Here is a 14,367-nt window from a genome sequence, read left to right as displayed (position 1 = left end):
CGGATCAAGACGGAAAGACAACAACAGGTAGCCTGAGTCGAGGTCTTCACACATCAGAAAATCTTTGGATGTGAGGAACTTGGTCTTCTGGGCTATCCGATTAATCAGTTGGGCCCTACAAGAATGCTCAATGCACAGGCATGAAGGTAGTTGCCGTCTAATGTTGTCCACAAGGGGGCAGCGTGGTACTTGATATGCGAGCCACTTCCGCAGAGGATTCTCCAAATCAAAAGCGGTGCACCCTGCAGAGAGGCTGAAGCAGCAGCTGACCTCCAAGTCCTCGGCAGCTGCCTGCTACAATGTGAAGGCTCTAATCCCCCCGCGGGGGCGACCGCTAGCCAAATCCCAGCGCACGAAATATCAGAAGAGACGCGCGTTTAGCATTTTTAGCGGCGTGACACAGCAGCATGTGCTACATTAAACAGCATGCTAGCATAAACGCCGCTACGCTCTCCGTGGCCTAATTAACCACTCATCACCACGGAACTACTGTGGTAGCGAACCCTTCAGGGCAGGAGGGTGGGGGGCTTGCAACATCCAAGCTACATCAACCGCTCCCCCCCCCGCCTTCACCTAGCTTCCTTCATGCTCCATCCTACAGCAGTCACAACACGGCAGCCATTTTAGATCTATAAATCAGAATGCAGGACGTCACGCTACCGTGGCTAACCTGACGTGGCTTCTCTCGCTCCATTGCAGCGGCAGCGAAACATCGCGTGCCAACGAGACGTCGAGATCTTTGCCTGACAGAAGCATAATAGTGTGTACGTTAATGTCACATCTGTGATAAGTTGGGACCTCAAGAGTGTGAAATGAACATGCGCAGACATGGACGGAAAATGTTACGCTTCAGAATGGCCATGATCAATTTCAGGGTCCCCGACCGGCATAAAGATTCTCATGCCCTCATCGAAAGGTTGAAATCTGATTGGATAAAAAAAAAAAAGCAACATCCACATATGTGTACTGGATGCAGAGACTGTTAATAATGAATATATGCAATGAATTGCACAAAAACTTAGCTTGTAAATCTGCTTAAGTGCTTCTGACTTGTCATCACTGTGTATCTGTATCAAAGAATGCACGTTAAACTGCTCGTCACGAAAAAAATAAAGCGCACACGCTGGCAAATAAAAAGAGTAACAAATCTCTTTTGAGAGTTTCTAGGGAGTGAGGAAAAGGCCAAATGATGAGACCAAAGAAAGCCTTCATCTTAAAAAGTCAATAGAAGTGAGTGAATCTGTTTATATGTGCCCTGCGGCCTAATACAGGATATAAAAAGTCTACACACCCCTGTTCTAATGGCATGTTTTTCGACGCACAAACAAAATAAGAAGATAAATGATTTCAAAATGGTTGTGAGCATTAAAAAAATCTTTGAGGTGAAATAAAAATTAAGTGATGTGGTTGCAAAAGTGTACACACCTTCAAAACGGATACACACCTAGCACTCTGATTGACCCCCCCCAAAAAACTTCAGGTCTATTGAAGCAGTTTATTTTTTTGTTTTGTTCAAATTGCAGCTTTTGAAAATCGCTTTAAATTTGATTAATAGTTGGGTCATGTGTATGTGCGACCGTGCCTGTGTTTTCGATCTCGCCCCGGCCCAGTCAGCCTCTTTCGTGCCTGTCGGAAAGGCTCCCCCGTCAAGGACACGACCGAACGGGTGTATTTCTACCCGCGTTCCCCCTCGTTCCGAGCGCCGCTTTGTGCTACCGAGTTCTCGGCGCTCTCCAGCCAAGCAAAAGAGAATGCGAACGGCAGTGAGAGCTCGAGCCCCCCCTTCCACCACTACCACAGACCCCTGCAACACAAATAGGACGTGACACCCCGAGAGAGGGCGGAGGATGCGGAGAGAGAGTGCAAATGTACTCGGGTCCTACACCCCACTGTGCTGCTGACTTCACCCCCCCCCCAACCCGACCTCTCTTTCCGCCCGCCTTCATAAGGCCGGCGGCCACACTTTGGCATCGACTTTGTGACACCCGATGACTCATGGCGAAGACATTTGAAGACGGATATGACCTCAATTTGCCGATTTATGTAATCACGCCTCAGTCTAATCCCGACGCAGACGCTTATTCCGACGTCGCATTTTTTTTTTTTTTTGGTTCACCGCGATAGGGACCGCTTGGCTGCTGTTGTTTTTAAAATTACATTTGTAAGGGACGATTATTTTAGCAACTATATCTATATTCTAAAATTAAGATTTCTTTTCAAATGTTGCTTTTTCACATGGGGTTTAATAGGTTTGTATTGCAGCTCGTTAAATAAATCAAATCATCCTAAAAAGGAAATAAAAAAAATAATTGAAGAGAAAAGAATGAAAGAAATATTTGACTTAGACACCTCAGCAGTCCCCTCAATTTTTTTAATTTTCAATCAGTGACCACAATTAAACGAGGTCGAAAAGGGGAAAGATTTTAGATTATTGTGAAGCAAAGCACGAGCGGGAGAGGAAAAAAAAAAAAAGTCTGTCGCATTGCTTGCTGGTAAGAAAAGTAGAACATGAAATTCTACCCTTGTGTGTGTGTGTGTATGTTTATGTGTGTATATTTACCCCCTTGCTTTTACAGTGTGGGTCAAGCATACGTGCTTCCATTTTGTGAAGCTGCCGCCGCAATCACGTACGAATCCAGGAGAAGAAAAACGAAATAAACACTTAAGATCCCGTCGCCCCCTTTTAACTCTCGTGTTTAACAAACGTGAGAACTTTCGAAACAAGTCTCCATGTGACCTTGTGTGGCTGAAACACTCACGCAGACATTATGCGCCATTTCAAACCCCCCCGCCCTCGAAAACCCCAATCCAAACCCCCACCACCTCCTTTCTATCTTTCAAGCTTATTAAGTTGCCTTATCGGAGGATACACTCACCCCTCCGAGGCCTCGTGCACACACGCGCAATGTGCAGGTTGGCTGGATAAAACCTATTGTTTGTACACCCACACACACACACACACACACACACACACACACACGACGGTGGCGGCTTCATGCCACCACCCTGCCCTCCTCCAAATCAACCCATCGCATCGCTCCTCTCCTCGGGCCTGGAGGGTGAAGACGGGGTGAGGATGGGTATAAGGGAGGGAAGCTGGAAAAGGGGGTGCGACGCAAGTGTGGGTGGGAAGGGGAAGGGGGGGGGGGGGGGGGGGGGGGAGCGCTCCGCCTTTGCGCTTGGCTCCAGAAGCCTTTGATGTTCTGCAAATTTCAAATTTCATTATAGAAGAACCCGCTTCTCCCCTCCCCCACTCTGGTACTTAAACAAGCTTTTCACCCCCCCCCCTCCACCCAACCCCAATGCTGAAGTTAAGAAACTGAAAGCCCTGCAGAAGAGACTTTTCATATGGGTTAATTATTCATTGGGCTGGAAGGGTATGAGCCAAATGTATGTCTGCATGTGTGTGTGTGTGTCTGGATTTTTGTTTTTTGCCACGCCTGTCTTATCTCTGGCCTCACCCACTCGCGCTTGTCGCCCCATCGAATGCGCGCTTGCTTTTTTATTTTTTCGACAAGAAAGCGGACGGCCTTTTCGTTTTTAGTCGCTCGGTGCCATTTTGGAAACGAGGGCGGGCGGGAGGCGCTAATGCGGCAAGTCGGCCATTTTACTTGCGCGCACGTCGGATTTGCGTTCCCGGCGGAGCGCCGGTCGAAAACTGAAGTCGCTGACAGATCGGCGGCGTCAGCAGCGACGTCGACGTCGCTGGCGGATGGAAAAGGGGAAGGCTGTCAGATGTTTGTAAATGTGTGTTTTGCGAACTAGGTTAGAGAATCTCAGACATCAACTGGGGAGCTGACAAGACGAGACGCTCCATACGAAGAGCCTTTTTGTCGCATATACACTACGAGCAGTACTTTGGATTTCACAGTGTAGGGGATACATGTAAAAATCCAAAATTTGGAGTGACGACCTAATTTTTTTTTTACTCCTACTAGACCTGGGTGGTACGGCTCTAAATGCATCATATTATAAGTAGGGTGATATCAGGTGATAATTTTTTGTTTACATAATTAAAAAGAGGCAGTATTTGATGGATGGAAAAATAAATTCCAATAAAACTGATAGTCAAACTAGTTTTCGAGGAGTGGTTCACAATCAGCTGATTGCCGGGGGGAGGGGGGGCATCCCCATCAGCTGATAGGTCGTCACTCTGATCTCATTACCTTCCTCTATTAATTCGCTTTCAATCACCTCCCACTGCCCCGGTCTCAGCTGCAACCCCTCTCTCACCTCCGACCCCTGCCCAAGGCCAAGGTTGGAAGGTTGTCGTCATGACAACCCCCCCCCCCCCTTCCCACCAAGCCCTTGGCCTGTGACGGCTGACCCCGGAGTTAAAAGGACGATCATAATTCGCTCCCCACTGATTACGGTTGAATGGCTTTTACGTCAAGCCGACGGGCGGATCAACGGAAAGATGGACCCGATGGACAGATGGATGGATAGAACAAAAGGGAGGGGGGGGCCAGCCCGAAGTGTGCCGCTCCGATGACCTATGCCCCCCTCTCTTGTGTTCTTTCAGAATGAGGGCGAGGATGTAGATGTGATATACAAAACACAGGTGGCTTTGCTTAACTGAACGGCGTCCGAGTCGGAGAGGTCGCCACTCCAAAGGCAAGCCACTCCATTGTTATTCAAACAAACGGGCCAACGGCGCGCGTTCGCTTTCGCCGCTGCACAAGCGCACTTGAAACCTGGCGAAATTTGCTCAATGGGAGCACAACAGCTCCATATTCAAAGTAAAGTGCGACTTCATTTTGGCATCATTTAGTTGACGCTTTAACGTTTTATTGAAAAGAGACAAAAAAATGTTTAAAATCGATATCAGTCAGTTGGAGATAGTGCCTTGAAAACGGTGGGTGGGAGAATACTGAAATGACCTTTGACCCGGCAATTTTCAGCTCAACTAAAAAAAATGATTTCAAATCAATACAAACTGAAAGTGAAGCTAATCGAATCCAACACGACTTAAATCCTGTCAGCACCATTATTTTGTATTGTCTGCATACCTTTTGGTAGGCCACTTTGCTGTTGAGAGCAAGCTCCTGCTGAACGGCGCTGGAAGTGTAAATGACCGAACGGTACTGAGTCCCGACGTCGGCGTGCTGCTTCATACCTGCGTACACGGAAACACAATAGCTAGCATAAGTGCCACAATCATCTCGTAGGCATTTGCATCTAAAAGCAATTTTCACAATTATGTCATCATCCCGCATCTTGAATCGGCCGAGCCAAACGTTTTTCGGTGATCACTTTCGGCATTTGCGGCGTGCTGGTGTGGGTGGCTGCGCTTTCATTTTCTTTGTCGTCTCTGCACGTCAACATTTTCATCAGCTTTACATCAGAGTGTTTCTGGAGGACCGAAGCAAAGTACGCGGATAAGGAGGCCAAAGAGCTGCCACGACTTGCGCGCTCTTCACAAGCGACGCAACTGAGCGGCTTTGACGTCCGTGAAAGCCTCGGCGCTTTATTTCGCACTCTTCATTCTCCTCCATATCATTCTTTTTTTCGCGCATCTTTACTGTCTACCTTCATTGTTCAACTGTGACAGCAGCTACAATATTTTTAAACATAACCAAACTTTGGATAGAAGAATCCCGAGAGAATCAATGATCACAATAACGTACCTGTTTTATACTGATAACACAAAAAAAAAAAAAAAAAAAATCAGGCTACACTGCCAACTAAATTGATAACTTTTTATATTAGCTAGCCCAACTATAGCAATAGCAGCACAATGCTGGAGGCAATATAATAAAGAAATAAGAATATATCCTTTTGGCGTTTAGCATTAAGCTAGCTCAATGACTTTTGTAAGGTGATGTTCTGGTTGGATACACATATGTAATCCAGTTTATTTGATTAACTGTGTTTATATAAGTACAAAGTGGGATAGCAATAATTCCACTCCTACCTTTCCTATCAAAACCAGAATTTAAAAAGCCTGATTCCGTTTTATTCAATCATCAGCGAAATGACTCCCCAATCAAAGAGGCTCGCGGTTAGCTCCGCCCACTCACAGCACCAGCCTCGCTTTTGATTATTCCAACTCCAGAACCAATCCCAAAAGAATTGAGTCCTCAAAGAAACACAACGGCAACAAACACAAGCCCTCCCCTCCCAAAAAAACAACCCAACCATCTCTCATGCGCTTTCTCCATTTTTAACAGCCCCCTTCGTTATTTTCACCATCCGTCAAAGGCAGCAGTAATTATTAATGAGAGCCTCCCTGTATCTCTGCATTATGCATGAGAGCCTTGCTTCTTGAAAGCATGGGGTAATGGGGGGGTTGAACCGAAAAAGGGGAGGGGCTCCCGGGGTCACACGCGCCCACTCGTGCAAACGGCGTACCGCCTCACGGGGGTCGCTGACCTCCACCCCGTGGAAATATTAATTAACGGTGCTGAAAACAAGAGCGCTCCAAAGTGGCCTCCTTTTAAACGGTTGACAGACAAACGGAATAAAGAATCAGACAGACGTCGTTTGAACCTGCCGGGATTGGTAGCAACGGCTCGGCAAGATGGTTCTCATTGTTTATCTTCGTCCTTCGCTTTTTTCTTCAGAGGCTTTTTAATCTTTCCAACCCCTCCGCGCCCCCCGCTCATTTCCAGCCGACACTTTAAAGCATGTGCACGTTTGAACCAAAAAGAGCAGAGGGGGGATCAAGTGCGAGGCCGCCTCGTTGATGCACTCGCAGGGTGCGCCTTTCTTCCAGAGACTCCTCCGCTGCTGCTGCTTCGACCCTCTTTCATCCCCCCCCCTCCCCTACCCACCACCGTTGTATTTTTACGTAACGAGCCTTCATCCGCTAACAAGTGCCGGAGCGGGGATTAGCCTCATCTCGCCACGTAGCGTCCCTCCGGCCTACTCCTGCCTCTGGATTTCCGAGCGGGCCGTCCAGCGCTCGCACGGAAGTAGAACACGAGAAGACTGTAAATGAGGCAAATTAAAAACGCGCCTTATGTAACGGCCGTCAAGAGAAGTTAAAGCCGGCCGGCGCTGTTTGGTTCTTTTCCATCGCTGGGTCACCTGCACTACTCGCCTCCATTTTTTTTAAAAATCAATTCATCTGTCCAATTTCAATAGTGCTTAGCTTGCTTTTTTTTTTCTTTTAGGTATACACAATTGCCTAAACAACAAATGTTAGCTTAACATTGCACGGTACTCGATAAACATCTCATCGGTGGAAATGGGATTATGAATCAATGTGATCAATCACCCGGGGAGTTTAACTGAGGTGACCCCGGTAGCAGCACTTGAAAAATATGACGTAGTAAAACACAAGAGCAAAAAGAGGCCCGATGGAAAAATCTAAGCTTGATGTCACATTTAGTGTCGTAACAAAGAGTCACAACCGGGTCGTGTAAAGTGATCAATAGTTTTTGGAGCGGGACCAAATCCCAACAAGTCTAATACTTGCTGCTTGTGTTCACATGCTATTATGTTTATGTTTTTCTGATTATTTTATTTTGAATTGCTTTTTGCAAGGCTACAAAAGAAAATATAGCAGTTGTAAAGTTACATCTATTTTTTTTAACTTCTTTATTGATTTCTTTTTCCATTTCTTTGGAGATAAGTGTGCCATAAGTGTGTTTTTTCATAAAAACAATTGGTGGTTTTTGTGACCTCTCTGTCAAAGTGCCGAAAAACTAGATTGCAGGAATGTGTCTATGTATTATTTGTATGTTTCTCAAAAAATGTGACTTGATAAAACTTTTTTTGTTTAGTCAAAAACGGTACGTTGGCAATTTTGAAATGAATGCACGCCGTTGTAAATGTACACATAGTCATTCATTTTTGATTCTTTAATATGATCCTTGTGTGCTGCTCCCGGCCACTTTGCTGCTGTAAAAGCACAGTTTCCCCCATTGAGGGACTAATAAAACCAGATTCTATTCCGCCATCATTTGCACTCTGGTGCAATCCAAATAAATGATGGGGACAAATGCTCGATGACTCTCTTGTGTTTTGTTGTTGTTAGTTCTTTTATGGTGGTGCGTTCGTGCTAGTAGGTTGTGCTGTGCCCTGCGGTCCCGCTACGACTGCGTGTGCGTGCCAACACAGCCCTCTCTCTCGCCCTTCTCTCTCAGCTGCTATTTTTGCCCTCTTCTTATGTAAGCCGCTGCTGATGCGCTGGAGACAGAGGCAGAGTTTGGGATAGTGAGAGCAACCCCGGTGGATGCACACACACACAGACACACACACACAAACATGCGCATTTGCACGTGCAGCCTCTCTTTAAGAGAAGGCGAATAGGTGACAATATTCGGAGCCAAATAGTCACGTGAGGCTAAGCTGGAGAAATGGCGCCTAGTGTGTGTGTCTGTGTGAGATGGGAGAACCAAGTGTACGTCCACATCATGATCACTGTTGTTCCTTGCGTGCATTTTCCAAGACGGAGGCTCTCAAACGTGACTTCACGGTTGCTTTCTTACCGTCGTTAGCTTGCGCACCCAAACTAGCATAATGCGGATTGTTCGGAACCACAAAACAGAATAAATAAAAAAACATCCCAGTATGAATACTGTAAGAGCTAACGATGAAACGCTGCAATATTTTTGCCGCACTTAACCACGGCTGATTTGGATTCGGCGTTTTGAGCAAAATTACGACCCAACCGCCCTCCCCCTCCCAAATATATATATGCGGTGGACCCAATCCAAAGTATTAATGTATTCCGATGGGATATAATTATCACTAGTTCTCCAGCTACCAAGGCCACTGATGTTTCTGTTTTCTTCAAGGGCATAGAAAGCGAGGAGCTTACTGCTAATTTAACCATTTTTTTCAATTTTCTCACGAAAACACATATCTTCTATCCTTATCTGTTCATTTTTGCTGCAAGGTGTCATAAACGGTGCTCTAATGAGATCTTTTCTGCTGTTGTTGTTTGTCTACTTCCAAACAGATGTCTTTATAAGTTTAACAGAACCAAAAGGACATATAAAAGTGAACACACACACACACCCACACACACGTGCCGGGCAATCTCCATAAATTACAGCCGTCAAGCGTGTAATAAGTGACACCTGGTAATGAGCACGCCATGTGGGGGTAGTGTGGGGATGGCAAGGGTCAGGGTCAAAGTTCAAGGTGATCTCCTTTGGGGTTTTCTTTTTTTTTTTAAAAAGGTGGGGGAAGAGTCCCCTAAATTGAGGCAATGTGGTGATTCAGGGCGACACGGGGGGACCCCCAAAAGGGAATTGGCGTGTGTCGCAGCCAGCTGGGGTGTAGATATGATTATTGGGGAATATTCATGCTCATTTGTCCGGGACAACGGCCACCAAGTATGACTTAGCAGATGGGGTGATTGGTTTCTATTTTGGGATTGGATCCTTTTCTTGCCGCAATAATAGCCAATGTGGGTTTGTTGCGTTTGTTTAAAAAAAAAAATGAAAAAAAGTGCATCATCTGAAGCCCAGACTTGGCAGTTGGGATGCTTGAAATAAGTTCAAATGGATAACTTGGAATTGCAGCCCTCTAAAACTGAAACATAATTTGGATTAGCACCAAATCAAATCACACAATTTTTTAAAATAATGTTTTTGTGTAGAAAAAAAAACATTTGAAACAGCTTTACTAGGATCACAGCTAGATGTATTATATATTATTATTTTATTATTATTTCAACACTATTGGACACAATGGCGGGTTTACAGATTAAAAGTAAATTCTAAGGCTAATTAAGGACTTTATTTTGGAAATTTAAATTTTTAAAGATATGCTGACACCCTGAAGATTAACCCTCGGGCATGAGTATAACATTTTCACTGGTATTTATGCATTATTCACAAAGAACCTAAGGAAAACATAGGCAAAAATATTCCTTTAATAAAACAATTTGTATCTGCAATTTTTATCGAGCTCCACAACTAAATGATGCTCATGAAACATGAAAGAAGATGAAATACACATTTGCTCCAGATTTCTTCATGTTCACATTGGCAGGCTGCTTGCGAACAAATCGGAGAGTCTAAACTATAATACGTTGCCAAACCGGTGGATTAGCTTCCGCGTGTATTTGCGAAGAAACAAAACCTCGTCGAAACAAATCTTCTTTTATTTATCGGTCAAAGTGTGCACGTATGTGCGCGCACGATCAAACATCAAGAACGGTGAATGCACCTTCACTGACGCAGCATCAGTAAGTCATATCATAAATAGTACATGGCCTCAAAAAAGAGCGAGGATGGAGGGAAGACGAAGAAAAGGAGACAAAGAGGAGGAGGGGGGGTAAAGGCCTCGCTTGTTAAGATGAACAGCGGCGGGTGTGGAGGAGGGGAGCCGAGGAAGCGCAGGGATGATGGTGGGGGGGGGGGGGGGGGGGGGAGGAGCTGGGAGGAGAGAGTGACTAAGAGATAAAAGAAGAGCGAAGGGATGCGAGAGTGTTTATGTGGCGAGCGGATGGCCTCGGGGAGCCGTCGACTCAACCGCGCCGCTCTGCTGACGGGCCGGGCCGCACGTTCGTTCGTTCGTTCGCTCACTCGTTTGCCTTGTGGGCCTGCCGCAATGAACGAAAGGGAAGGGGCAGGTAAGACAAGGCTGCGATGGGAATGGAGGATTGGAGGTATGCGTTTAAAAAAAAGAAATTAAAAAAAAGTAGAACTGGAGCATGTTTGGTTGGGTTATGGGAATAATAAGCTGATTGTGGAGCTTAGCGCAAAGGGGGATGAGAAATGTTGGAGCAGCTCAAAAAGATGTTCCACGGGGGAAAACATTGAGGGGATTTATTTTTTTAAATCAAGGCCTTCTTATGAACTATGAGCAATTAAAGTGGGAATAAGTTGGGTGACTTGCCATCGCAAATATCAAACGGTGTTTCCTGCCTCCACCGCCGATGCACTTTGACACACCGATGTCACTTTTATGAGTTTGTCACCGTGCGCTCATGTGTGAGGTTGCATTATTGAAGCGTCGTCATAACACGAGACATAAGGGAGCTTTGATTCTTTTTGTAGGTTGGTGGAATAAGAGGGGTGGGGGGTGGGGGGGTCGTCTTTATGCAACATCCCAGAGAAGCCAGCGGATTGAGACTAGCGTTGCTGAATATGGAAAGAGGGCACACGGCAATGGCTGCTGGAAGTTTCTGATTGGCTGCTAATGTTGCTATCCGGGCCAGGATTGGCGGAGACGACGCGAGCCCCGACATCACGTTGTCGGGACTAAACCCCTTTGAACTGAGGCAAAGCGGAGCGGCGCACAATATCGAAACAGGCGGAACATGCATCCATACGTGCCAGCCGACGACAAAGTGAGCGAGGGTGGGCTCCCCCCCCCCAGCCCCAAAATCATAAACTCCTGTCGTTGTAGTATATACAAGTGATGAACTTCCTCCACTCTGCTATTCTCTTCCGAGTGCATCACTATAAGGTGGACGGAATAAATTGGAGCTTAAGCACGCGTGAAGGCACAGCCAGCGGGCCACATCACGCCACATTTGTCAAATCAGAGGAGTTTTTTTTTTTTTTAACCTCGAATCGGTGGTGGTGGGGTGGGTGAATGTGAGGCCGCAATGGCGTACTCGGGAAGTCAAAGAATATATACGAAAAAATGTGACGTTAACTGTGGATTGGAGCGCATAGACAATAAATGGCGCCGGCCCTAAATAAAACATGAGAGGAAGGCAAGGCTGTGAGTCAGGGGAAACGCATGACTACATCAGCACGGCCCCCTTGGTGCGTCTTTGCCCACGGAGTCGACACACAACACAAGATACAGCTCCAATGTAGCGCCGCTGTTTTGGGATGACCTTGACGACCCCTTCAGCCCCCCCCCCCCCTTCTCATCCTTGATTGCGTGACGCAAAAAAATATGAAAGTCATTTTATATTCACCATATCGTCGACTAATGTCGGATTTTAAAATTTCTCATTGAGATCAATTTTAATTTTGTATATACAAATAGTGTAGTTGAGCTTCTGGAGTGGCTGAAGTGTGAAATTAAACTACCAAGTCAAGTTTTAATTATCTCAAGTAGGTTCTAATGTAAAGTGTGTTTCTCCACCACTGACTTGAACAAACCGAATCATTTCTACGTAATGGCCGGTTTTGCCTCTCGCTTCCCTGAATGGCCCAACCTAGGCCACTGGTTTTGCTATGATTAATAATTTTAATCACTCGGGAGCAAATGTAACCAGCCAATAAAAAAAAACGCACATCCTGACAATAAAAGACCTTTATCCGCTTTAGTTTGTTCCGGAGTTGATGCGTGGCTGTATTTGGGTCATGCTGAATATGTAAGTGCAATCATGACGGACGCAAAACATGACGGCATGAACTAAAGTAATGTCACCGAGTACATGTGGTGTGTGTGTGCATGCTCGTGTGTGTGTGCGTGGTGACAAGCATGCCTATAAATCTTTGATTCAGCCCCCTCCCAGCTTGCGTCCTACCCCCAGCCTCTTTTTCGCTTCGCCTTTCCATTCCATGTGAGTGAGCAGAGTAGCTCTTTGCCTCCTCTTCCTCATCCAGTCCATTTTCCTTCTTCTATCACTTCCAGTGAGCAGGACAAAGTTTTTACGCAAACTTACTGCCCAAAAATTAATATAATTATTTTTGTAACGGCACGATAGAAGAGTAACAACAATGCAGAAACTGTCAAAGTAAAAAAAAAAAACAGAGAATACATGTAGACAGACAATATAAAATTATTTAAACTCATTAATATTTTCGTCCTGATAAGAAATCTTTGCCATTTATTTTAATGGGGAAAAAACACTTGCAAAGGAACAACTGCTAATCTGGTTTAATTTCACTCTTTAAAACCAGTTTATTTCTATTTTAACCAGTTTTATTATTGTATTTTACAATATTATAATTGATTAAATATGTGGTGTGATTTTGGTGACTGTAAGAAATAAATGGCAATTTAACATCATTTGAAAGGTGAGTTAAGGTACGACTGTATTTATATTTTAAATATTGACTCATATGTCATGTATATATGATATTTGGAAGGGTGGGGGGCATCATGCACCACATTGGCATCTCTCCATGGATGGCTGGATGTCAGACACATTAACACTGTCTGCCATTGACATCCACCCACAGGACCCCCACCAGAACGTACACGTCTGGGCATCATCCTTCTGCTCCAATACGCTGCCCGTGTCCCCTTTGGGATGCCTCTAGTGTGCTTTGCGTTTTTTATTTATTTATTTTATTTGGGGGGGGGGGGAGTGTGTTCGTGCGAGCCCTCCTACCTTGTGTCGGATCGTGGTTCTCCCAGAAGAGTTTCAGCAGCTCCTCCAGACTTATTTCTTCAGGAGAAAAGACCACCCTCACCACTTCAGTGTGTCCTGTCAGACCTGCAAGACAAAGCACACATCGAATTTAGACCCGCGTCTAATCATTATTTGAATAATTGATTCATCTGGTGATTCTTTCGCCGATTAATCGATACCAAAAAAATCAATTTAACAATTAAGGTTCAAATTCGTGTGCATCGATCTCACGGTCCCGAACCACGTAAAAAAGCAAACCAGTACAGTGTAAAGGTTTTCTTTTTTTGTCACCATCAGCATCACTCTTCAACATGTTCTCCACGCAGTTGTTTTGATCGGTTGTGTTTGATTGTGGAATTCACACCTGTCCAAACAAACTTCACCGAGGGGCTAAATGAAGCGATCAATCTGAGCCAACTGTACGAGGCAGGTGCGAAAAAAAACGCCTCGAGGGAAGCACGCGTCGGGACGGATGCTGCAGTGACTTTGACAAAGTATCCTGTCCTCTCAACCCCCTGTAGTCAAAACTTTGTTTTTAACTCCCTTCAAACTGTCAAAGTCTTGAACTCCTCTGTTCTTTTATTTTTGTTGCAACTCTGTGAGCACAACTGTTTCAATGCTTGTAATTGTAATAAATAATAAATATATATTACACGTTCATCTGTCTTCCAATTGGGGCACATTTGGACAATTTCTCCTGCAGACCCAAAATGGCCGACACCTTGTTCATTTTCCCCAGCAGATCCAAAATGGCTGACTTCGTTTATTTTCTGGCATTAAATGAAACTGGTGACAGAGGCAAATTTTTCAAAGGGGGCCTTCGCATCTAATATTGTTCCCTGACAACGACTTAACCTCTTTTGTCACATTACCATTTTTCAGTCTGCCCTTTAATCCTTATGTAGCTTTTACTCGCGGCTACCATCAGTCCCGTCCTTCTCTCTGACCGTTCCGACCGTGTTGTGTTGACAGCTCTTCACCGCGGCCGTCGTTCCGCTCCGTCACGGCCACTGGAGCGACGCCTGCACCTTCTCTTCCAGACGTTCTTTACTTCGGATGTTCTTTCCCGTCAGAAAGTTTATTCCCGCCCTCCCCCTCAAGCTCGAGCTGTCATCCAGCTCCATCCTATAGCTGACGCACAATCC

At 45.4% G+C, this 14,367-nt stretch overlaps 1 protein-coding gene across 12 annotated transcripts in view; it reads right to left on the bottom strand.

Moving 5' to 3' along the window:
- The window catches only part of msrab (methionine sulfoxide reductase Ab), a 39,864-nt gene that overhangs the window by 12,452 nt on the left and 13,045 nt on the right, over positions 1-14,367 (bottom strand). For all 12 annotated transcript variants that reach the window (XM_049739814.2, XM_068652953.1, XM_068652956.1 and 9 more), the window contains 2 exons: positions 13,202-13,306; positions 5,010-5,116 (listed from right to left, as the gene is read on the bottom strand). In XM_049739814.2, coding sequence (XP_049595771.1) covers positions 5,010-5,116; positions 13,202-13,306 — 212 coding nt within the window. The remainder of the gene's footprint in view (positions 1-5,009; positions 5,117-13,201; positions 13,307-14,367) is intronic.

The sequence above is a fragment of the Syngnathus scovelli genome, chromosome 14 (assembly GCF_024217435.2).
Source record: "Syngnathus scovelli strain Florida chromosome 14, RoL_Ssco_1.2, whole genome shotgun sequence".
NCBI lineage: Eukaryota > Metazoa > Chordata > Actinopteri > Syngnathiformes > Syngnathidae > Syngnathus > Syngnathus scovelli.
Note: the sequence above shows the minus strand (reverse complement) of the source record. Positions and strands in the feature narration are given on the sequence as shown.